This window comes from Diaporthe batatas, assembly GCF_019321695.1.
Source record: "Diaporthe batatas strain CRI 302-4 chromosome Unknown Contig00007, whole genome shotgun sequence".
Classification (NCBI taxonomy): domain Eukaryota; kingdom Fungi; phylum Ascomycota; class Sordariomycetes; order Diaporthales; family Diaporthaceae; genus Diaporthe; species Diaporthe batatas.
Window position 1 is genome coordinate 1,124,511 of NW_025408554.1, and position 19,507 is coordinate 1,144,017.

The window sequence follows — 19,507 nt, forward strand, 5'->3', positions numbered from 1 at the left end:
AAAAAGGGTTCTAGGTTGCAGTCCTTAGGCTGAAGCCTGAGGCTTTAATACTATTACCCCCTAATCACCACTTTATAAAATTTTATGTGGTCTCGCTTCTATTCGGTATCTGTCCGAGGACATACATGGCGCCTTTATACAGTGGTAAGCGCTCGTTTGGTGACCACTATTATGCGGAACATGACAGCCTCCAGTGGCGGAACATTGATGTATTAAATTGTAACAATGACTGGTAGCAATCTAAGTATGAAAACGTAATTGACCGTAATTCTGCTAGTGTCTACTACCCACGCCACCCCTTCGCCGTCGGCAACATGTATCTGCAAAAGCCAAATATCATGGAGGCCCTCAGCCTAGCCACCCCCTGATCATCACTCGACAGTCCCACCTTCCAGGATAGGCTTTATTTGTGAGAAATATCATAGGGTATTGTGCGCCTCTACTGAGACTGACTCTCGTGGCTCGGCGTCTAGCAAGTCTTTGCAGCCACGCATGGGTCCTCGTAATCATCATCACCATCGTCCCCCCAAGGGAAGGCGTTGAAGACGATCTGCGTGCAGTCTGTTAGCTGGGTGACATCGTTGTCCAGCACAATCATCTTCTTCCATCTGCAAGCATTTGTTAGTATCGTATCGCGTGCGTGAAGAAAGAATATGACAACAACATACGCATTGACATAGTCCTTGACCCAGGCCTCCTGGCTGGCAGCGTAGACATTCCAGGAGTCACGCGTCTCACCATACTGCGAAAGGAAGAAGTCGCTGGGGAGCGTGGCGGGCGCGTACAAGTCGCGCGTCTCGCTGTAGTAGGTCCAGGAGTCAAGCTTGCCGACGCTGGTGTCAAGCGGCACGCCGGTGTGGTTCTTGGCCCCGCTGTGGGCGCCAACCAGCGCGACGAGGTCGTCGGCCGTGAACCCTCTGCCGGCAAAGACGCCGATCATCGTCGGGGCCTCCAGGGTCGGCGGGGGAAGCTGGCCCTGCACGGCAGCCGTCGGGTTGTCCGTACGCCCGGTGTAGAAGGGCGTGTACGGACCGTATCGGCAGGCCTTGTTGCCGATGGCTGTGCGAGGCGTCAGCGTCTTGTCGTCATATTCAATGTTCACCTGCGGTGACTTCAATGTGTAGGGGTATACTCACCACCAGCCAAGTTGATCAAGTCAGCCACGCCGACCTTGTATCTAAAGGCTACATCTCTGAGCTTGCTGCAGATGGGGATGAGCCTCTCATTCTCAAAGCGAGTGAAGCACTCGTCAGTGAGAATGATGGAGCCGTCACAGCCACCTCCCGGGAAGCAGTCATGGAACGGCAGTCGGATGGCCTGGCGAGCGTAGTTGGTGCAATAGCCTTCTTTGTCGATGAATTGGTACTTCAGCTCCCGGGCGATGTAGTTCCAGACATCAGGGCACGCAGTGTCAGCTCTGGGCTCCAGCGCGGCGCCAATGACCCCAGCAGATAGGAAGAGAGAGGCGAGAGCACGTTTCGTAAACATCTTCGGAGAATGCTAAGACGGGCAGGTAGCTTGAGGATTGTATGTGAAGAACAGGAAGACAATTAGGACCTTGAAGTCTGCTATCAAGACCTCGAAGTCTGCTCTGGAACAAAACGAATGTCCTCAACTTGGTACGCCTTCTGAGAGTAAGAGTTCGACGGAGAGAAGAAAGTATCAGCTTCGGCGGGCGCCCCAACCGAAGGAGGACATCCCCATATTAAGGGACCCCCTCAACTCAACAGTCGCTTGGGCCACCATAAATGACGACGACATCATCAATATCTTACTTTGCCATCATCACAGCCAGCTACCCCTCTCGTCACCAGCTCATGAGGGTCCACGAGAGAGCCTGAGGTTTCTCAAGTTGAAGGTCTAGGGCAGCCTATCAGAGAGTAAAAGACAGTTCGCGTGAGGCTGGCTGATTTCCTAGACCAGACCACCGAAAATAGCGCCTCCGCTTTGATAAATAGACGGCTGTAGTGTTAACGCGACGCGTTATGATGGATGACCGAAGTTGAGCCGAACAAGCCTGTGCGGCGGAAAGTATCGGCCAAGGTCTTCATCGAATGTGAGCAACGAGATCGAGGGTATTCACCATGGCCAGGCAGTTCAAATGTTGTGCTAATATAGTCAACAGGATTGGTGCTTTGTTGGGGGTGGGCTGTCGTGACAACGTTACGTGGCTCGGGAAGCTCCAAGAAGAGCCGAAATCCCGAGGAACACTGAGATGGCCCAGACGAATTAGAAATAAGCGATTGCTAAGCTATCCTGTCCAGAATGAGTCCCTTACGCTGGTTCAACAAAATCTGCCAGATGCAAGTGATTCTGGGGGCCCTTGTGGCTGATATCAACCTACAGAAGTTGATCTTATATCACTAGTGGAATATCATTGTAGCCCCATTGGAGGTCGTCTCAAAAGAGATTGAGGTGCTCTCGATTCTATCGGGTGTTCTTCTCTGGGCAGCAATCCCGCAGCAGAGATGCTTCTCCATACCCCTGATGGCTACGAAAAGCCCCCCTGTCCTCTTAAGAAGAATCAGTCAGTTGTTAGAGAAAAGCTCCGGTGGTGAAGTCACCCTTTTAGCGAGCGAGCAAGGCTGAGAGATGCTCAGTGGTAGGCGTCCAAGGTTGTCCCTCCCGAGGTCACTCGATGCTACATAGTACCCAATGATCTTCACGTACTGGTTGGCATATCCTTGCATATTAAATATTTCATACCATTGCTCGCCCGGTGTCTCAGCAACCGAACCGATATTCTGGGCCGCAAGGTCCCGCTGAGAACGTTCTCAACCGTCACAGTTAGCCTACCATCGCCCTGGAACATGCCGTCCTCCTTCTAAGTTCTAAGTTGAGCTCCTTTATCATCTAGCTTCAAAACTCGAGGTATATCATCGCGATTTTCCGTTTGATCTGCGAGTGAGAAGGTGATGAACTGCATATGTGGTCGCACTGCGTAGCTTATTGTGGAGAGATGCTGTGGCGGCATGCGAAACATCGTGAGCACGTGTGGATGAACTACTGTTAACTTCAATTAAGCGATGCTATTATTATGTAAGTTGCTCGCGCAGAGGACGATTAGTACAGTGGTAACTTTGAACGCAATCTGTTTTAAAGCGACTCCTTTCTCATTTGCCTTCGAATTAAGAAGCAACCGAACATCCGACCTGCGGTACACTTCCGATTGGCTTCCCGTGCTCAAAGGTTTCTTGTTGGCCAACAGCTTGAAGCTTGGGCCCCCATAGTTGCGCAGTCGCTATTGGCACGATTGCTGCGAGCGAGAGGGCAGCCCAGAAGTTCCAGGATAACAGAAGAGTGCAAAAGGGCGGCTCTCTGGCCAATATCTGTGCAGCGGTATAGTTCCTGTTTTGCGCCGCGGGCGTCTCTCCGTTGTAGACGAGGTGGATGATGCGGGCCGTCCACGCTGAAACGACGAGCAGGCCGATGGTCCTCAGCCTCGGAGCCCCATTCATCCTTACTGAAGCCCAGTCGAAAGTGCAAAGGAAGTCCATGGCGTGGGAGAAAAACACATACAGCAGTCCGATAATGGATGTGTCCTGCAGAAGAAATTTGGACCAGTAGTACAGTAGCGATACTGGTCTGTCGTCGAACGTAAGCGAGTATATGCTCTCGTTTTCAAAGAGCTCGAATTGGTGTGTTGGGCTAGAGATGCCAGTCAGGACGATCCGCCACGCAGTCACAAGTATGGTGAGCAAAGCCAGACTCATGAATGTGTTGAACTTGGTCATGGTAGAGTTGGCTGCCGCTTCGACCACCTTTTGCACCAAGAAGCTCTTTAGCGCGGCGCTGCCCACCGAGGAGTACCCGCTAGCCAGCATAACGACGAAGATGGTGTATTGGCCAACGTTTATTATGCCGCGATTCAGCGACATTCGCGATGTCGTACGCACCGGCCCAGCCTGGAGGCAGGCCAGGTGGTCGGCATATTGTTGGATGGCCTTGTTGAGCGAGGAGCTGAGGACCATGCAGTAAAACACGTTCATTCGGTCGATGGAACTCGGGAGCGTTGGTGTCAAACAAAGCACCATCGTAGCGATGTTGAGGTCCTGTTGCGCATACAGTAGAGATGCCCAGTCGCTGCGGCCAAAGAGCTGCAGCCTGGCTGCAAGCGTGCAGCCAACCAGTCCAACAGTTCCCGCCAGTACCGCGTTCCACATGAGTTCGACAAGGTCTTTTGCCCCGTTGGCCTGGAGCCCTGGTGCGCTCCAAGAGTAGAGAAGAACGAGAGAGATCCGGGCACTCACGAATGATAGCCCCGTGAGCAATGTGGTGGACGTGATGTTGAGACGGTCTCCGACTTGGAATCTGAACACACCGGACTTTTCGATCTGCAGGGCACCGCATTTCTTCAGGCGAAGGTAAGTGATCCGGAAAATGTACGCCAGATGGAACGAATGCGCCGTGATTGCAATGGCTGCTGGTCCACCCTGCAGACCGTTGGCAGGGATCATCGCCAGGGCCACAATGGTGGCTGGAGCGCGGGTAACGAAGAGAAAAAGTGTGCCATAAAAGGTGAGGCGCCAGTCCCAGGCTGGGCTCAGGTGACCGGTCCGGCTAAGCAAGTTGCGGATGCCAGGTGGGATCTCAGCCCACAGAGAGGCGAGGGAAAGGTCCATGCCCCGGCGGGATATGTGGAACTTGGCAATGACACCCATGACGAGGAGGGTAAAGAGGTGGTGGAGAGCCAACTCGGGGATATGGAGGTAGTGAGGCAGCTCTGAGATGTAGATGATTATTCGCGAGCCCGAACAAAATTGCTGAGCAGGATTCATTGAACGGCGAAAGCCAGCAATGTCGTCTTCTGGGGCTGTCTTCCATACAGCCATTGCGCACCCAATCAGAGGTATGGGCTTGACGAGGAGGCCAAGCAGGGCTCCCAAGAAATATAGATATCCTTCATAATTGCCCCGGAGCTTGTTGTAGAAAGCAGGACTCCACCACTTAATTATCCGATCGACAGTCAGACGGTATAAAAACCAAGCCGAGAGCCCGGTGACGAGAGGAAGGTATGGGATTTCCTCCCGTGGGAGGCCGGGATCGCCCATGGCAGCCAAAGGGGATAAATGCTCCTAGTTCTCGGTTCTTAGAGAAAACGGGCGCCAAGAATAATGCAACGAGTGAGAACTCACATGAACATGCCATTGTGGGTTCCGAACAGTTGACATGCGGTCGAGCCGATTGTTTATCTACTTTGTTGGCCCGCCCGATTCTTAATCTTACGTCAAGATATCGAATGTGCCTTCTGCACCAGTATTCGTAGCTTCCTTCAGCCATTAGCCTTGTTTTTTTTTCAACATGTCCATGGTCCCACAAGGCACGCTTTAGTCACAGACCCAACGTGGGACCAAGGCTGCTAGGCGTCGTAAGTTCTCAACAGACTGTAGATAATTTATCTAATAGCCCATCATTTTCAAACCACGTATTTTCTTCACTGATTGGGGGACACGACGGTCATGTTAGCGCGGCGCCGCGAAGGACTGAGCCGTATGCCAGATACTAGCCCTGGAGGCCATGTCAACGGGTACTTCCAACATTCCAACGTCTGGCCATCTCGAGATAGGCTGGCAGTAGCTGTCGCTATCAAGAAGCTTGCTCTGCCCGCAATCTTACTGACACGAGATGGTCATCCGTGCACAGGTGCTATATATTGGTTTGGGGGGCCGCTGACACTTGGTGTTTGGTGCTCAAAACCAAGGGTATGCCCATGTGAGCAAGAGCTCTGGGTCCACACATCGGCGCGGAGCTGTAGCTCTCTGCTCCTTCCTTATCTGTTCTCAAATCTACGCCTTTTCTGCTTTAGGTCGAAGCTGCCTCCTGTGAAGCCATCTGCCTGCCTACCAACCTGGGCAGATGTCTAGGTAGGGCATCCTCGGAACTCACCTCCGCACACAACCAAGCACATCCTCATTTCGTATGCTCATTTCATGGTTAAAGAATCCAAACAATGGCCAAGACTGCACCGCGACAGCAGACCCCCACGCCACTGGAGGGTTATCTGGAATATTCTGTACCGGCATCACTTGGGTCGAGTGTCATTGATGGAGGCCCTCCGTCGCCTGCTCCGTCGCCTGCCCCCCTCGCGACCCCTGTCACAGGTCCCTCATTCTCCACGCTGCCAAGGTGGAGGAAATATGGCATATTCATCTGTTGCTGCTTGATGCAGTTCTTGCTCCAGCTCGACGTCTCCGGCGTGGCCGTGACTATCCCTGTGAGTTCAAAAAGGTGGGCGTGCGGCAAGGATCAGTCGACTGATGCTTGATCCCCTCGCAGAAAATAGCCAGCGATGAGAAGGCAACCCAAGTCAAGGCATTTGCGCTGGCTACGTGCTACTGCCTGGCTCAGACAGTCTTCCAGCTTGTGTTCTCGCACGTCTCGCCCGCCCTAGGGCGAAAGCTCATGTTCCTGACGGGCCTTCTCTTTTACGTTGTCGGCGCCAGCGTGGCTGCCGGCAGAGTAAATATCGACATTCTGATCGCCGCGCGTGTGATACAGGGGATTGGATCGGCAGGCATGTTCACCATTCCCGCCATTCTCATCGTCGAGATGACCCAGCCGCGCCAGCGGGCGGGTTGGGTTGCTTTTTCTCAGGCCTGGGGTGCGCTGGGAAACATCTGCGGGCCGTTAGCCGCTGGGGCGATGTTTCACATAGGCTGGTCTTGGGTAAGTCACTAATTCTGATCCTTGTTTTATACGGACAATGTCATGTATGGACAGCTCACATGTGAGGAACACACACAGAACGCCATCTTTGCGGTTGAGACGTGCTTAGCCGGCCTACTCTTTTTGGCCCTTATGTCTCTCCTCCCGTGGGACAGCCGCAGCATAACGGAGAGGCTACACGAGCTCAGGAGCTGTGACTGGCTCGGAATGGGCCTCTTCTTTGCCTGCGCCGTCGAATTGCTGGTGCCCATCAACATCGGCGGGGCCACAAAGTCGACGCCGTGGGATTCTATCGCCGTCCTCGCCCTCTTGGGATTTGGATTCGTCACCCTCATCTTGCTCATCTACCATCAGCGAAGGCTGGCGAAGCGGCCTGCTTTTCCCAGTGAGATATTCACAAGACGTCCCACCACTGGGCACCGGCACCCCTTTAAGCTTTTTGTGAGCATCAGCCCCTCGATCGCATTCCTGGGCAACGCAGTCTGCGGCATCCTGCTGTTAGGGGTGTTTTACAGCCTCGTAATCTTCTGGGAAGGAATCCGGGAACAGCAAACAGCGATGGTGGGAGTCAAGCTGCTCTCGATGACCTTGACTTACCCAGTGGCCTTTGCCATCACGGGGCTAGCCATCAGGAAGTGGGGTCGCATCAAACAGGCCATAGCCGTCGGAGCCACAATGTCGACGCTGGGCCTGTTCCTGATGACGATGTTCATGACGAAACGCACGCCGGAACCGGTTCTGATAATCATATGTTTCATGGCGGGCGCAGGCTGCGGAGTCTTCGCGCCGGCCATGGTCAACGCCGTCATCGCCCTCACGCCCCCGCGCTGGCACTCGCAAGCCATAGCGACCCGCACCCTGCTGTACACCGCTGGTCAATGTATTGGCGTGTCCCTCAGCATGGCGATCTTCACCGCGACCTTCAAGGCCCGCTTCCTGGACCCCGACGTCAACTCCCGGCTCAAAGCGACAGGCGGGGAGATGGTCTTCGAAAGCCCGCAGGAGCTCATCAGCAATATCAAGAACCTGGCGGCCATGGCGCCGGAAGGGGAGCTGATCGGTATGGTGACTCGTTCGCTGCAATACGTCTGGTGTAGTGCTGGCGTCCTTGCCGCCATCACTGGCATCTCGGCCATCGCGATGCAGTGCCCTGACCTACCCCCGGATCGCACCACCCCGCCTCCCCGTCCTGGAGAAGAGCAACAAAGAAACAGCATTGAGATGGTATCACGGTAAAGGAACATGCGTGTCTATTGCACTCGACAGTTTCAATTTCGCTTCACAGCCTTTTTCCCCTATTCCCCTTTCACTAGAATAGATATTTCTGTATTGGTTTGAAATATGCCTGCGCAGTCTAAACCATGCCGAGGTACCGCGTCTCAAAGATGGTATCTTTGGTAGCGCCCGTGACCCCGATGCTAACCACCTCGCCCGGCACTATGTCCACAAGGTTGTCATCAAACTTGACGTGATCATCATGGCATTCCACCGCTAGGCCCTTGATCGGGACTTCGGCGCTGATCTCGACAGCGGTACCATCCTTGTTCAGGACAGCCTTGAGCTCCTTGGGCTTCTGCAGGTGCAGATACTTGAGAGGCTCGGGCCAGTTGACGTATCTAGCAAGCTGCTTGCCCGTCTTCTTGCAGATCGTGTATGCAGCGACGACCGTACGCGCTTCCTCGCCCTGGCCTGGGTGTTGCACAGGGACCTCTACGGCGAGGATCTCGGTGGACCTGTTCTCCGGCAGCACCATGTCCTTCTTGACCGTCTCGCTGTATGTCTCCTTGCCGGTCTCAACATCCCAAGCCTTCAGGATGGTATCAACCGTGACGTCCTCGAGGGTGAGGTTGCTGCCCCAGACTTCGATCACGGTCTTGGTCTCGATGTCGACCCGGGTGTACTTGTCCTTGGGGTGCTTATGCTCGCGCCGAGTGATGCCGATGCTCAGTGGCGCCATCTCACGCTTAACGGTGTAGTACGCGTGCTTGGGGCGCAGGTAGTAGTCCACGATGGACCACGAGGTGACGGGCCAGCAGTCGTTGATCTGCCAGACCAGGGCACCGCCGCAGTATTCGCGCCCGGGGCCTTTCCACTGGCGCTTCCACAGCCGGTAGGCGGATGCGAGACACTCGGCCTGCATGAGCTGCGTGCAGTAGATGAACTGCTCGATCGGGTCTGGCGCATAGCGGAAGTTCTCCACCAGGTAAAGGGCTATGCGGCGCTCGTGGCCGTCAGCCTTGTTGTGGAAGTCGATAGTGCTGGATTGTGGGTAGCGGTCCGGGTCATCCTTGCCCTTGGGGAGGTAGGCGTCGATGGTCTTGAGGTTGGGGAATGCCTCCATGCCGAACTCGGAGACGAAGCGCCCAACGAGCTTGTCGAAGTTCTGGTACTTCTCCTGGCTTCCGTGCCAGACGTTCCACTGATGCAAGTCGCCCACTGTTGGGTCTGACGTGGGCTTGCCGGCGCCCCATGGGCTGCCGAAGTGGTAGTACGTGCTCGGGATGAGTTCGGAGCAGGCATCTGCAAGGATCTTCTCGTAGATGTACCGGGCGGGGAAATCGGTCTTGAGCCAGGACTCTGCATCCTTGTTCTCGTAATCGTATGTCAGGTTCTCTGATTCTTGGTACTGGTAGTCTTCGTTGTTGCCGGCCCAGATGACAATGGAGGGATGGTGTCGTAGAAGCTTGATATTCTCCTCGGCCTCGCGTTTGATGGACTTGAGGATGTCGGGGTAGGCTGGGTAGTTTCCGCAACCAAACATGAAGTCCTGCCATACGAGGATGCCATACTCGTCACACGCATCGTAGAACGCCTGCTCCTCGTAGATACCACCGCCCCAGACGCGAATCATAAACTGATTGCCGTCCGCAACGAGCTTGACCCAGTCATAGTAGCGTTGACGGGAAATGCGCGGCAAGAAGTTGTCGGCAGGGATCCAGTCGCTGCCACCGCAGTAAATGGGGATGTTGTTGACCTGGAAGAAGAAGGAGGTCCCTGGCTGTTCCTCCAGGGCCCGCTGGATCAGCTCGGCCCGGCGCAAGCCAATTCTTTTTGTGACGCTGTCGATCTCGTCGTCGCCATCGCTAAGTAGCGTGGCCTTGACTGTGTAGAGGGGCTGCTTGCCATAGCGGACAGGGTACCACAGTGAAGGGCTGCTGATGTGGAAGGTTGCCTGGAGGTCGGCGCCTCCTTTGATGGTCTCGGATGCCACACTGTTGCCGTCCAGGGACACGTCGAAGCGGATCTTGTTGGCGGGGCCCTCGACTTGGGCACGGGCGACAACGGTTGCGGTCTTGAGGTCCTTCTCGACAGTGGTGTCGAAGTACAGGTCGGCGACGCGGGACTCGTAGATCTCGAGATTGATTGGTCTCCAGGGCCCACAGGTGTTGAGAACCGGGCCCCAGTCCCAGCCGAACTCATACTGCGCCTTGCGCACGGCGAGCCTCGAGTTGTCACCGTTCCAGCAGCCCCACTTGTGGTCTGGGTGCTTCTCGACCTCTTTCCAGCCCCTCAGGTAGGCACTGTCAAAGGTGATGACCAGCTTGTTGTCCCCCTCCAGGATCGTGGAGGTGACATCGACCCGCTCAGGGGTGAACATGTTGTCCGACTCAAGGATGGTGGAGCCGTTGAGCACAACCGTGGCGAAGGTGTCCAAGCCATCGAAGGCCAGCACGGCCTTGCTGCCCTTGTCAACTACTGGTGCCTTGAAGGAGGTCCTGTAGACCCATTTCTTCTCCCCTACCCACTGCACGTCGAGCTCGTTCTTGCCGATGTAAGGGTCTGGGATGAGGCCATGGTGCATGAGGTCGAGGTGGACATTTGTGGGAAACTGGGCGACAGGCAGGAACTTGTCGTCTTCCTTGTCGGCCTGTCTGAACTCCCAGTTCTTGTCCACGGCAATAACCTTGGCGGCCATCCTGCCTGATGGGTGGTTTTGATGTTGAAGGGGAAGAGGTCTCGGAGGGACAGATGGGACAGACTCTGGGCAATCAGGCTGAGGGACTCTATCCCATGGCAGAGGCGTGAGTCTTGTCATTGCGAGACCTCGGGGGAGGATTGTCCCACGATATGGGCAGGAGACCACTCTTCTTATACTCCGACGTGGGGAAGGTGACGGCCAGGTGGTATCATCGTGGTGCTTGTTGGAGAAGCTACCTAGCTACCAGGCTACCCAGGCCTGCCAGGTGGGTACCACATAGTAGCCAGGTACCCAATTCCCCCTCCAGATGGATGCCAGGGGTGCCATGCAGGCTGGGCAGCCCCGCGCTGCTCACCTTGGTGCTTGGTGCAGCCGCACGCAGGAACGCGGGGGGTGAACCGCCGAAATTCATGGGTGGTTCCATTACGGAGTACGGATACTGGGTACCACACGGCAGCCCGGCACCCCTTGGATTGCCTTGATTTCATTTACCATGTCGGAGATGAGATCGGGCCAGAGCACGTGTCTGTGTTGCAGCTCTTGTCCTCTGGCCAGGCAGTGAAAGTGTTGGTTACGAACAGGCCATGTGGAAGCTTTGGTACCCCTCAACACGTGCTACCTGGTGTAGGTATCCGTACCTACCTAGGTAGGTAGGCAGGTTCCACCATATCCCATCCCCACCACCAGCCAACACTGGGTAAGCCGTTCTTCGAGGCTCTATCTGCTCCGTAATAAGGCCGGAGTGTCGGCCAGCTCTTCCACGGCCGAGCAAGACCAGCCTCTGATCCGCTCGTATCGTCTTTTGTTCGTGCTCTCGTGGGAGCAAGCACCACACCGACACTAAGCACAAGTCTCCCGAAGATTTCCCATGTGAAATTCAGAGACTGACACGAGGCTAAGGAAGAAGAATCATCCCGGGCAGATGCATGGGTATCCTGTGCTGTGAGTAGGCGGACGAGCCATCTCCGAATCGCCCTCTTGCAGCCCCAGAGCCTCTGGTCTGCCGTGGGCTGCCGACTGTCAGACCTGCACGTCTCGGGATGTGACCACGGCTGTGACCACGGCTGTGCCCACGGCTGTGCAGCCTCAGGCCAAATCCTCGTCTCGTCATCTGCATCGGCCCACTGCTTATCTTCTGCCCGACTGGAGCCATGCCTGCCATGCTAGTAGTGTAGTCTAGTGCGATTGCTGGCCCAGGCATCACGTACGTACCTAGGTAGTAGGTACGTACCGGCTTCCAGATACCCTGGACAGCGGTGCGTGCAAATCCGTCATTCCAGTCGTGGAAGTGCCCCCACTTAGACCTTGACAGGTGAGGTGTGGGGGGGAGGGGCATCGCCAGGATGGGTTCACGGCAGAGGCAGGCATTCCTCGAACGGGATGTCCATATCAACTTGTGTGATTACTGAGAAACTACAGGATAGTCTGCAGCAGCTCGTGCTCGCCATATTCCACGTGTTTCCTCCACCCGGTAGGCCCGTAGGGTCGCACCGACCGGACCTCTCTCAACGACTTGGCGACCTAACGACCTAACGACTCAACGAGAACAAAAGACGTGAGCGACCGTGGGTACAAAAAGAAAAAGGAGACCAGCAACTCTGGTGCAACGTACAACACCCGTCCGCCTCTCTCGCTGTATATAGATAGAGAAATTCTTAGTCGTGTGTCCAAAAAGACCCCGTCCATCAAACGCCGCATGCCTTTCTATCGCCGTGAGCCCAGAACCGCTTCAACCGCTTGAAACATCAAGATCAAACAAAAAGGCAGTGGTATCCTGGAAGCAAAATGTAAAATCCACAGCAGACGCAAGGGGCCGCTCGGCCTCAGCAGCAGCCCCTCCTGCTCCTCCGGTTGCTGAGCGTGAACACCTCCTCCCATTCCCTCATGCCGCCCATCCCCCACTGGCTCCTGCTCTTGCCCCTTCCCCGGCCCCTCCTCCGCCCACCCCCGGCGCCGATGTCTTCCGTGGTCAGCGAGCTCTTGATGCTGGCGCCGTCGGTGCTGGCGCCGCTGTGCCACAGCCCGCCGGCGTCGCCGTACTGGATGCCGCTCATGGGGTCGTCCGGGTCTATCTCCCCCAGCTCGATCTTGGTGAGGATCATCCGGGCCAGCCGGCCAAACACCTCGTCCACGCCCTCCCCGTTGAGCGCGCTGACCTCCATCGTCACGGGGACATTGACACCGCTGGCCCACCGGCTCGCCTCGGTCGCCGACACCTCGCGGCCCTCGAGCGCAATCGTGGCCCGCTGCTCGTGGCCCGTCGCCGAGCCGCCGAAACCGCCGCCGCCCCACGGGTCCCGGTCCGTCATGGTCGCCATTGTGCTCCTGCTCGTCGTGCTGCTCACGCTCGCGGCCGAGTACGAGGCATAGCTGCTGCCGACCGCGCCGGCGGGGCCCGTGATGGTGTGGGAGGAGCCGTAGCTGGACGGGGTGGGCGGCGGCATGGACGTGTCGATGAGGGCGTTGCTGTCGGCGAGGTCGAGCTTGTTGCCCGCGAGCACGAGGGTCAGGTTCGGCGAGGCGAGGGCGCGCGCGTCGTTGAGGAAGGGCTGGAGCGAGTTGAAGGATGCGTGGGAGGTGATGTCGTAGACGAGGATGGCGCCCGCGGCGCCCCGGTAGTATGATCGAGAAACGGACCGGAAGCGCTCGGTGCCGGCAGTGTCCCAGAGCTGTTGTCCCCGGGTCGACGTGTCAGCGGTACCAAAGCCAGAAGGGTGGGGAAAGTACAAGGTGCGATGTTGTGTGGTCCTACCTGTAGCTTTATCCTTTTCCTCCTCGCGCCTGTGCCAACTTTGATGATCTTGGTCGCGAACTCGACGCCGATGGTTTGTGACGAGAGAACCCTCCACTCGTTCTTGACGAAGCGATGCAGCAAACAGGACCTGGAGTGCGAGGCAGTGCAGGGGTTAGCGAGGGACTTGGCGAGGGACGATTGTCACGGTTCTCAAGGGGAGTGGCTGTCTGTAAACAGTGTTCGCGGTCGGATGCGTTCGGTTGAGGGTCTCGTTCAGGGGGGTATCGGTGCCGATGGCGTTACTCACTTGCCCGTCCCACTAGGTCCCAGCAATATGATCTTGGCCAAATAATCGTACATGCTACCCAGCTCCTAAACCAGGTCGCCGCAGCGTGTCAGCGATCTTGCCAGCATTTTTGTGTGTCGCTGCATCGCGATGGCGCATCGTACCTGGTCCCGCGCGGTGAGATTGCTCTCGTCGCTGGCGGCGGAAGAGCGCCGCGGCCTCGTCATCGTCGCGTCGATCGGCCAGCCCAGCCAGCCAGCCAGTCAGTCGGTGTGCAGCTTCAGCAGCTTGTCGTATGTGGTCAGGGGCGAGTTCGGGGGTGGTTCGAGTCTTGGTTTGGGCAGGTTGGAGGGTCGCCGGCTTCGTTGGGATTGTCGAAAACACCGAGAAAGCGAGTATGCAGAAAGGATAATTTGCGGTGCAGGTTGCGAAAGTGGTACAACAAAGTGTCAGTGTCGCACGAGGGCATTGCGGCGCTGTGCTCCCTGCATGGATCAATGTGGTAATCTGCTGGCAGCCATTATTACCTGCCTGCTGCTGCAGCAAGCAGCCGCAGTATCCTGGCTGCCCGGCCTGCCTGGAGACCCGCCCAGTTTCATGTGCTCCCTGGAACACTGCTTATCGGTCGCGGCGATAGGCCTCTGCAGGGGTTCTCGCCCAGGGCGGTGGGCAGGTGGGCCCAGTGCCAACGCATGTCGTCAGACCTTCCTTGATAGCTCCTACGCTACCAGATTTCAGGTTTATTTATTGCGCTGCCAGTCGCGGCAGTGAGGGCACGTAGAAATTCGCTAGCTGCCTTCTCGACCCTCGTATCTTGATTTGTGAAGATAGCTACATATGCACGCTCTTTCCGTTGGTATCGTAGGCGCACCCACCGCTGACTGGGCACAGCCTTCATCTTGACCGCGAACAGAGGACGACAAGTGTTCGCAAGCAGTCGCACATTTCAAGGTCAGGCCCCGGGACAAAAGAAGTACACAGATCGAAGCATCTGCCGTGTTGACCTCCCGGTCTTGGGGTTGATGTAATTCTTCAGAACGGGAACACAAGACATGGAGATGCATAAGCGGATATGCCCAGTAGCCACGGACATGACCTCCGCACCTCGGGCAATGTAATCTCACGCCTTGCCCCCCGCCAACTACCTCTCTCTACATAAATACAACGAGAACCGCGTGTGATTCAGACTCGTGAGACGCCGAGAAGCTCAGAGATACCATCATGTCCAGCTCAACAGTCCACGTTGCCGTCACCCAGGCCGAGCCCGTCTGGTTTGACCTCCACGGTGCCGTCACAAAGACGTGTAAGCTCATCAGCGAGGCCGCAGCAAACAAGGCACAGCTCGTCGCATTCCCAGAATGCTTCATACCCGGCTACCCAGCGTGGATCTGGTCTGTCCTCCCAGCACATGTGATCCGCCCGCCCCAGCATACAGCTTGCTCATCCTTGTGTCTTACATATGTACAGGAGCCGCCCAGTCGACTTCGATACCAACGTCAAGTATATCAAGAACTCGCTCAGGCTCGCCTCACCCGAGATGGACGCTCTCAAAGCCTGCGCTCGTGAGAACAGCATCGCCGTCTCCCTCGGCTTCTCCGAGAACGACGACGACTCCCTGTATATCGCCCAGGCGCTCATCGGTGCAGACGGCGAGCTCAAGGTCCACCGGCGCAAGATGAAGCCCACGCACATGGAGCGCACCATCTTTGGCGACGCGACTGGCGGCGGCGAGGGCGGCGGCGGCGGCGGATCCTGCCTGGTTTCCGTCGCTCAGCTGCCCTTCGCCCGGGTCGGACAGCTATCATGCTGGGAGCACATACAGCCGCTGCTCAAGTTCAACACCATCTCCCAGCGGGAGCAGATCCACGTCGCCGCGTGGCCCAGCGTGGATCCCCACTCGGGGTCCGGGCCTGACCTGTGGTCCATGTCTGCCGAGGGTGAGTGCAATCCCCGCTCTCTGTTGGACACCTGAAGCGCGGGCTGATGATCCTCGAGGCTGCCAGAGTCTGGCTAGGGTCTACGCCGTCGAGGCTGTCGCCTTTGTCCTGCATTGCACTGCCGTCTTGACCGACAAGGCGATCGAGGCAAACGGCACTGCTGGCTCGCCCATGATGGGGGCTCCGGGCGGAGGCTCCTCGGCAATCTTCGGTCCGGACGGGAGGAGGCTGACCGAGCCACTGGGGCCCCACGAAGAGGGCATCATCTATGCTGACTTGGATCTAGATGAGATCACGAGGATCAAGATGTTTGCTCATTGCACGGGTCATTACAGCAGGCCTGATCTGATGTGGCTCAGCGTGGACAGCAATGACAAGAGCCTAGTCAGGGCAGCGGCAGCGGCAGCGGCAGCGGAGGGTCGCCCGTGAAGCATTGTGAAAACGCTCGTTCCGCACGACAAGAATGACTCGTCCTGTATTGAAATATTATCAGATCAACGAGGCCGCGTGCCCTTCATCAACCTCCCTTGGTAGGTATATGAACTTACGGCATGAATTGGGTTTCTCACTCGTGTTTTGCGGCCTCGGATTCCATCTCACCGAGAACCGAAGCTACCCAGGTACGTGTTGTTCATGCCGCTTTGGTGGCATATTCAATCAAGGTCATGGACTCCGTTCAGTCATTCTGGAAACTCGACCCCGTCTGACAAGGTAAATGTTACGAGCTCCCCTCGCCATATGCTTCGTGGCTATGCCGAATCATGCCACACATCTCGCCAACTGGTCTACCCCTGTGGAAGAAAAGGCGATATAAGGCTGATTCATAATATGCTTCAATTAATACTACGAATTTATGCTGGGCTACTGAGTCCTAATGTTTCGTTTTAATACTCTGTTCGGATTAAATCAGGGTGCTGTTCACGCTTATTAGCAGTCTCCATGGATTGATGGCCATTGACCATAGAAACCGCTGTTTTGTTTGCCAGCACGCGATTGGAAAGTCTTAGACTTGACAACCAGCTTAAATTCCACTGCCCTCCTGCTGGCGATCCTGTCCACCAGGAGACGAATAAAACGAGTCCCAAGTGGCACACTGAGCGTTCATACCCGTGTCATCCCCCACCACGGTCCGAATCTAGGACTGATTCTCGATCAGCTGCATCGCGAGCCCCCTGGTCTCCTGCACATGGATTAGTGGTGTCTGATTGCAAAAAAGGTTTGTTGCATGGCAGAACACCAGTGGGAAAAAAAGACCCCTGGAAGTTTCCAGACATGTAAATATATAAATAATTTAAATAATTAAATAATATGAAATAAAAGTAAATATTTTTAATAATAATAATAATAATAATATATATATATATATATAGTTTTACTTTTATTTTATATATATTTAAGGATATATATAATACCTTTATATAATAGTAAGTACTTAAGACCTAGTGCTTAAAAGAATATAATACTAATAATAATAGTTATAATACAATAGATGCTTATAGCCTTAGCCTTGCGACATACAGATAAGGTTAAGGGGTACCGTCTTGACGACGGCGTTGACTAGAACGCCGCGGCTGAGGTCTTGTACCCGTCAATATAAGCACAAACCTACGCCTTTGGGACGTGGGTGCATCCATTTTTCCTCTGGCTTACTGGTTCCGCAACGCACTGGCAGTGATGGATGCTTACCTGCGGCTCAGCAAAAACGGCCCCACTCATCGGTTCAGACGCGGTGGTCAACTCCGCGGATGTGAACGATCTTGGGGCCCAGCTTGTCGAGCTGCACGGTGATGGTGCCACAGCTTGGAACCGAGGCAGGCGGCCGGCAACAGATATTCTTTATCAAAAAGAAATACCAAACCTTTAAGTGCTTACTACCATATGAAGATACTCTATGCCTCTGAGATATATTGATATGGGTTGAGAACGAAACTAGTGGACCCAATGGTGATGAGAGGCTCTCTAGGACAGTCACATTGGAGGGTGTCCATACATGTCGTCTCAACACCAAAGCTGCGAAACAATTCAAGGACCTTGGGAGGGCATGCGTGTTAACATGATCCAGGCAGTACCTGAGCGCTGGCTGTGCTTTACAAATCCGTTGTGGCCCCAGTTCCAAGCCATGCCCCAGTTCCCATGCCCCAGTTCCAACATTGTTCACCTGAAGTCCATGCACGGAAACCACGACATTCCTGCATCAGCCAACGTTCATTCGTGGAAACCCCTGTTGAACGCCACCAAAATATGTTGGTAATAATGGTTGGTAATGATGATATCTTCTGGGAATCGTTCGAAGGTTCTTTAGACGGGGGCTTCTGGTCGCATTGAACCATCGTTCGAGATCAAGTCTTCCTTGACTTCTTGGCTAATTGGCCGAGGGAGGGAGCTACCCTCTTCCTGGGGGGAACGGTGGTGGGTGAGGCAGATCGTGGCAGGGAAGGAGGGCCCGGTAGTACATGCGGTGGAGGGGGGGTTGGTACTATAGGTTCATCGTCTTCCCAGGTCAGAAAGGAAATGGGGTGTCCCACATCCGAGTCTGGAAGGCAGTGGCCGTCTTCCGCCAGCAATGCTGCACTCCGAGACAAGCGGAGGAACTCCTTGAAGCGGGCGAAAAGCCCGGTGAACTCCTTAATGACTGCAGGCATTTTGGATGAAATTTGCGTGAGGATGAGAAGTAGATGGTAATCCCAGGGTTGTCGACCTGCAATGGTTCCCGGATGCTCAAATTGGTGGTTGGTGTCCGGGTAGGCAGCTTCAAGGGGAAGGCACCTTCCTTCCCTCGAGGCTAACGCCCAGCCTCTGTACACCTTCCTTCCTAGCCCTGAAAGCAGCATCGAAACCAATTTGCAGTACCTGTGCACGCATTACTCGTCAGAATTGAGACAAATTTTGGGTTGTAGAAGGGGTTTACCCTCATTGTAGCGTTGCACTACCCAGGGCTTTTCTGATCCCCTCAATTCGTAATGGACGTCGTCCATTTGTGATAACAGCTGGCCATAGATGCTCTGAGGCACCTCGATTGAAGGAAGGGCAGTTCTGCAACATCGTACTTCTTCTTCTTCTTTCCGAACCTCGGAATCATAGATGTGATGTGCCCCCCCCCCCCCATATTGGCGGCGATGGCAGGTAGCCAAATGTCTCTGGCGATTGCGTGGAGAGTCACTGACCTCGGGAGAGAAGTCTCGAAGAGTGATGTGGGCTTTGAGCGTCAAATTTGCATGGCTCCCCTTAGATGCAATCAAAAGACCATGATTCCTGCTTCGAGAGGCTTCCAGCAATCCACTCTAGATCGTGGCAACCGTGGTTCTTGAGCAGACCTCCCGGCCACGAATGAGGGTAAGTCGATTATGAGCCGTGTGATTTAAACTTTTTTTCAATGATTTTTCAGGGCCTGTGGCATATCCAGTGGGTGATCAGTGACTGTGCGCCCCACCTAACCAGCTAGGAAGCCACCCACATCCAATATCCATGGATACCGGGCTTTGCGCTCGTCAAAGAGGATAAGGAAGCACCATACTTCTTAGCCACGCAGCTCGAGCGATCCCCATCAGGCGCGGGTCCATCAGAAAAGGGCTGAGGAGATATCCGGGTGAGGGACCCCGATGAGGAGGCAGTGTCAGTGAGTAGAATGCCTGGTGAAAAAAGGGTGCAAGTGACAAGCTCGTAACAACGAGCCACTGCAACCCACTTTCCGACAGAAGGATCATTCTCAGAAGCTATTTGGGCGGAAGGCTCTTTCTATGATCCTTGTTACGCTGGGGCCTAAAGCAGGATATGTGGAGTTGTTGGTGAACGGTAAATTACAGCCCAAATGACAGGAGATATCCATATGAAATGCCCTAGAAGAAGCATGATGAAGCAGGCAATGTCCTTGCAAGCTAGCACGACTATAATTACAGAGATTTTAAAGAATTTGTACGTGTCGTGGAAGAGCCTGACGGCTGAGCAGGTCGCAGACAGACAGATAT

The 19,507-nt window shown here is 55.2% G+C and overlaps 6 protein-coding genes across 6 annotated transcripts; 2 read left to right on the plus strand and 4 right to left on the minus strand.

The window, feature by feature from the left end:
* Positions 1 to 469: 469 nt before the first annotated feature.
* Positions 470 to 1,877, minus strand: KVR01_006710 (uncharacterized protein; the record flags this gene model as incomplete). The annotated part of the gene is made up of 3 exons (XM_044794719.1): positions 1,137 to 1,877; positions 669 to 1,059; positions 470 to 608 (listed from the first exon to the last, which is right to left on the minus strand). The coding sequence occupies exons 1-3, from the start codon at positions 1,486 to 1,488 to the stop codon at positions 470 to 472; spliced, it is 882 nt and encodes a 293-aa protein (XP_044644141.1). The 5' UTR covers positions 1,489 to 1,877.
* A 1,251-nt stretch (positions 1,878 to 3,128) lies between these two features.
* On the minus strand, positions 3,129 to 5,051 carry KVR01_006839 (uncharacterized protein; the record flags this gene model as incomplete). The annotated part of the gene is made up of 1 exon (XM_044790775.1): positions 3,129 to 5,051. The coding sequence occupies one exon, from the start codon at positions 5,049 to 5,051 to the stop codon at positions 3,129 to 3,131; it is 1,923 nt and encodes a 640-aa protein (XP_044644270.1).
* Positions 5,052 to 5,950: 899 nt separating this feature from the next.
* On the plus strand, positions 5,951 to 7,902 carry KVR01_006878 (uncharacterized protein; the record flags this gene model as incomplete). The annotated part of the gene is made up of 3 exons (XM_044792644.1): positions 5,951 to 6,214; positions 6,277 to 6,666; positions 6,745 to 7,902. The coding sequence occupies 3 exons, from the start codon at positions 5,951 to 5,953 to the stop codon at positions 7,900 to 7,902; spliced, it is 1,812 nt and encodes a 603-aa protein (XP_044644309.1).
* A 118-nt stretch (positions 7,903 to 8,020) lies between these two features.
* Positions 8,021 to 10,582, minus strand: KVR01_006583 (uncharacterized protein; the record flags this gene model as incomplete). Its single annotated transcript, XM_044781908.1, has 1 exon — positions 8,021 to 10,582. The coding sequence occupies one exon, from the start codon at positions 10,580 to 10,582 to the stop codon at positions 8,021 to 8,023; it is 2,562 nt and encodes an 853-aa protein (XP_044644014.1).
* A 1,174-nt stretch (positions 10,583 to 11,756) lies between these two features.
* Positions 11,757 to 14,281, minus strand: KVR01_007033 (uncharacterized protein). Its single transcript, XM_044791421.1, has 4 exons — positions 13,770 to 14,281; positions 13,627 to 13,691; positions 13,338 to 13,467; positions 11,757 to 13,254 (listed from the first exon to the last, which is right to left on the minus strand). Exons 1-4 carry the CDS (start codon positions 13,830 to 13,832, stop codon positions 12,409 to 12,411), a joined length of 1,104 nt encoding a protein of 367 aa, XP_044644464.1. The 5' UTR covers positions 13,833 to 14,281; the 3' UTR covers positions 11,757 to 12,408.
* Positions 14,282 to 14,426: 145 nt separating this feature from the next.
* Positions 14,427 to 16,419, plus strand: KVR01_006520 (uncharacterized protein). Its single transcript, XM_044791060.1, has 3 exons — positions 14,427 to 14,996; positions 15,073 to 15,542; positions 15,601 to 16,419. Exons 1-3 carry the CDS (start codon positions 14,827 to 14,829, stop codon positions 15,969 to 15,971), a joined length of 1,011 nt encoding a protein of 336 aa, XP_044643951.1. The 5' UTR covers positions 14,427 to 14,826; the 3' UTR covers positions 15,972 to 16,419.
* Positions 16,420 to 19,507: the final 3,088 nt, after the last annotated feature.

Excerpts from the sequence above, each read along its gene's own strand:
- KVR01_006520 (XM_044791060.1), top strand. The coding sequence starts at position 14,827 with ATGTCCAGCTCAACAGTCCACGTTGCCGTCACCCAGGCCGAGCCCGTC. Across the intron at positions 14,997-15,072 it reads GGCTACCCAGCGTGGATCTG|GAGCCGCCCAGTCGACTTCG; the intron begins GTCTGTCCTCCC and ends ACATATGTACAG. Across the intron at positions 15,543-15,600 it reads GTGGTCCATGTCTGCCGAGG|GCTGCCAGAGTCTGGCTAGG; the intron begins GTGAGTGCAATC and ends ATGATCCTCGAG.
- KVR01_007033 (XM_044791421.1), bottom strand. The coding sequence starts at position 13,832 with ATGACGAGGCCGCGGCGCTCTTCCGCCGCCAGCGACGAGAGCAATCTC. Across the intron at positions 13,692-13,769 it reads ATCTCACCGCGCGGGACCAG|GAGCTGGGTAGCATGTACGA; the intron begins GTACGATGCGCC and ends GACCTGGTTTAG. Across the intron at positions 13,255-13,337 it reads GGAAAAGGATAAAGCTACAG|CTCTGGGACACTGCCGGCAC; the intron begins GTAGGACCACAC and ends CGGGGACAACAG.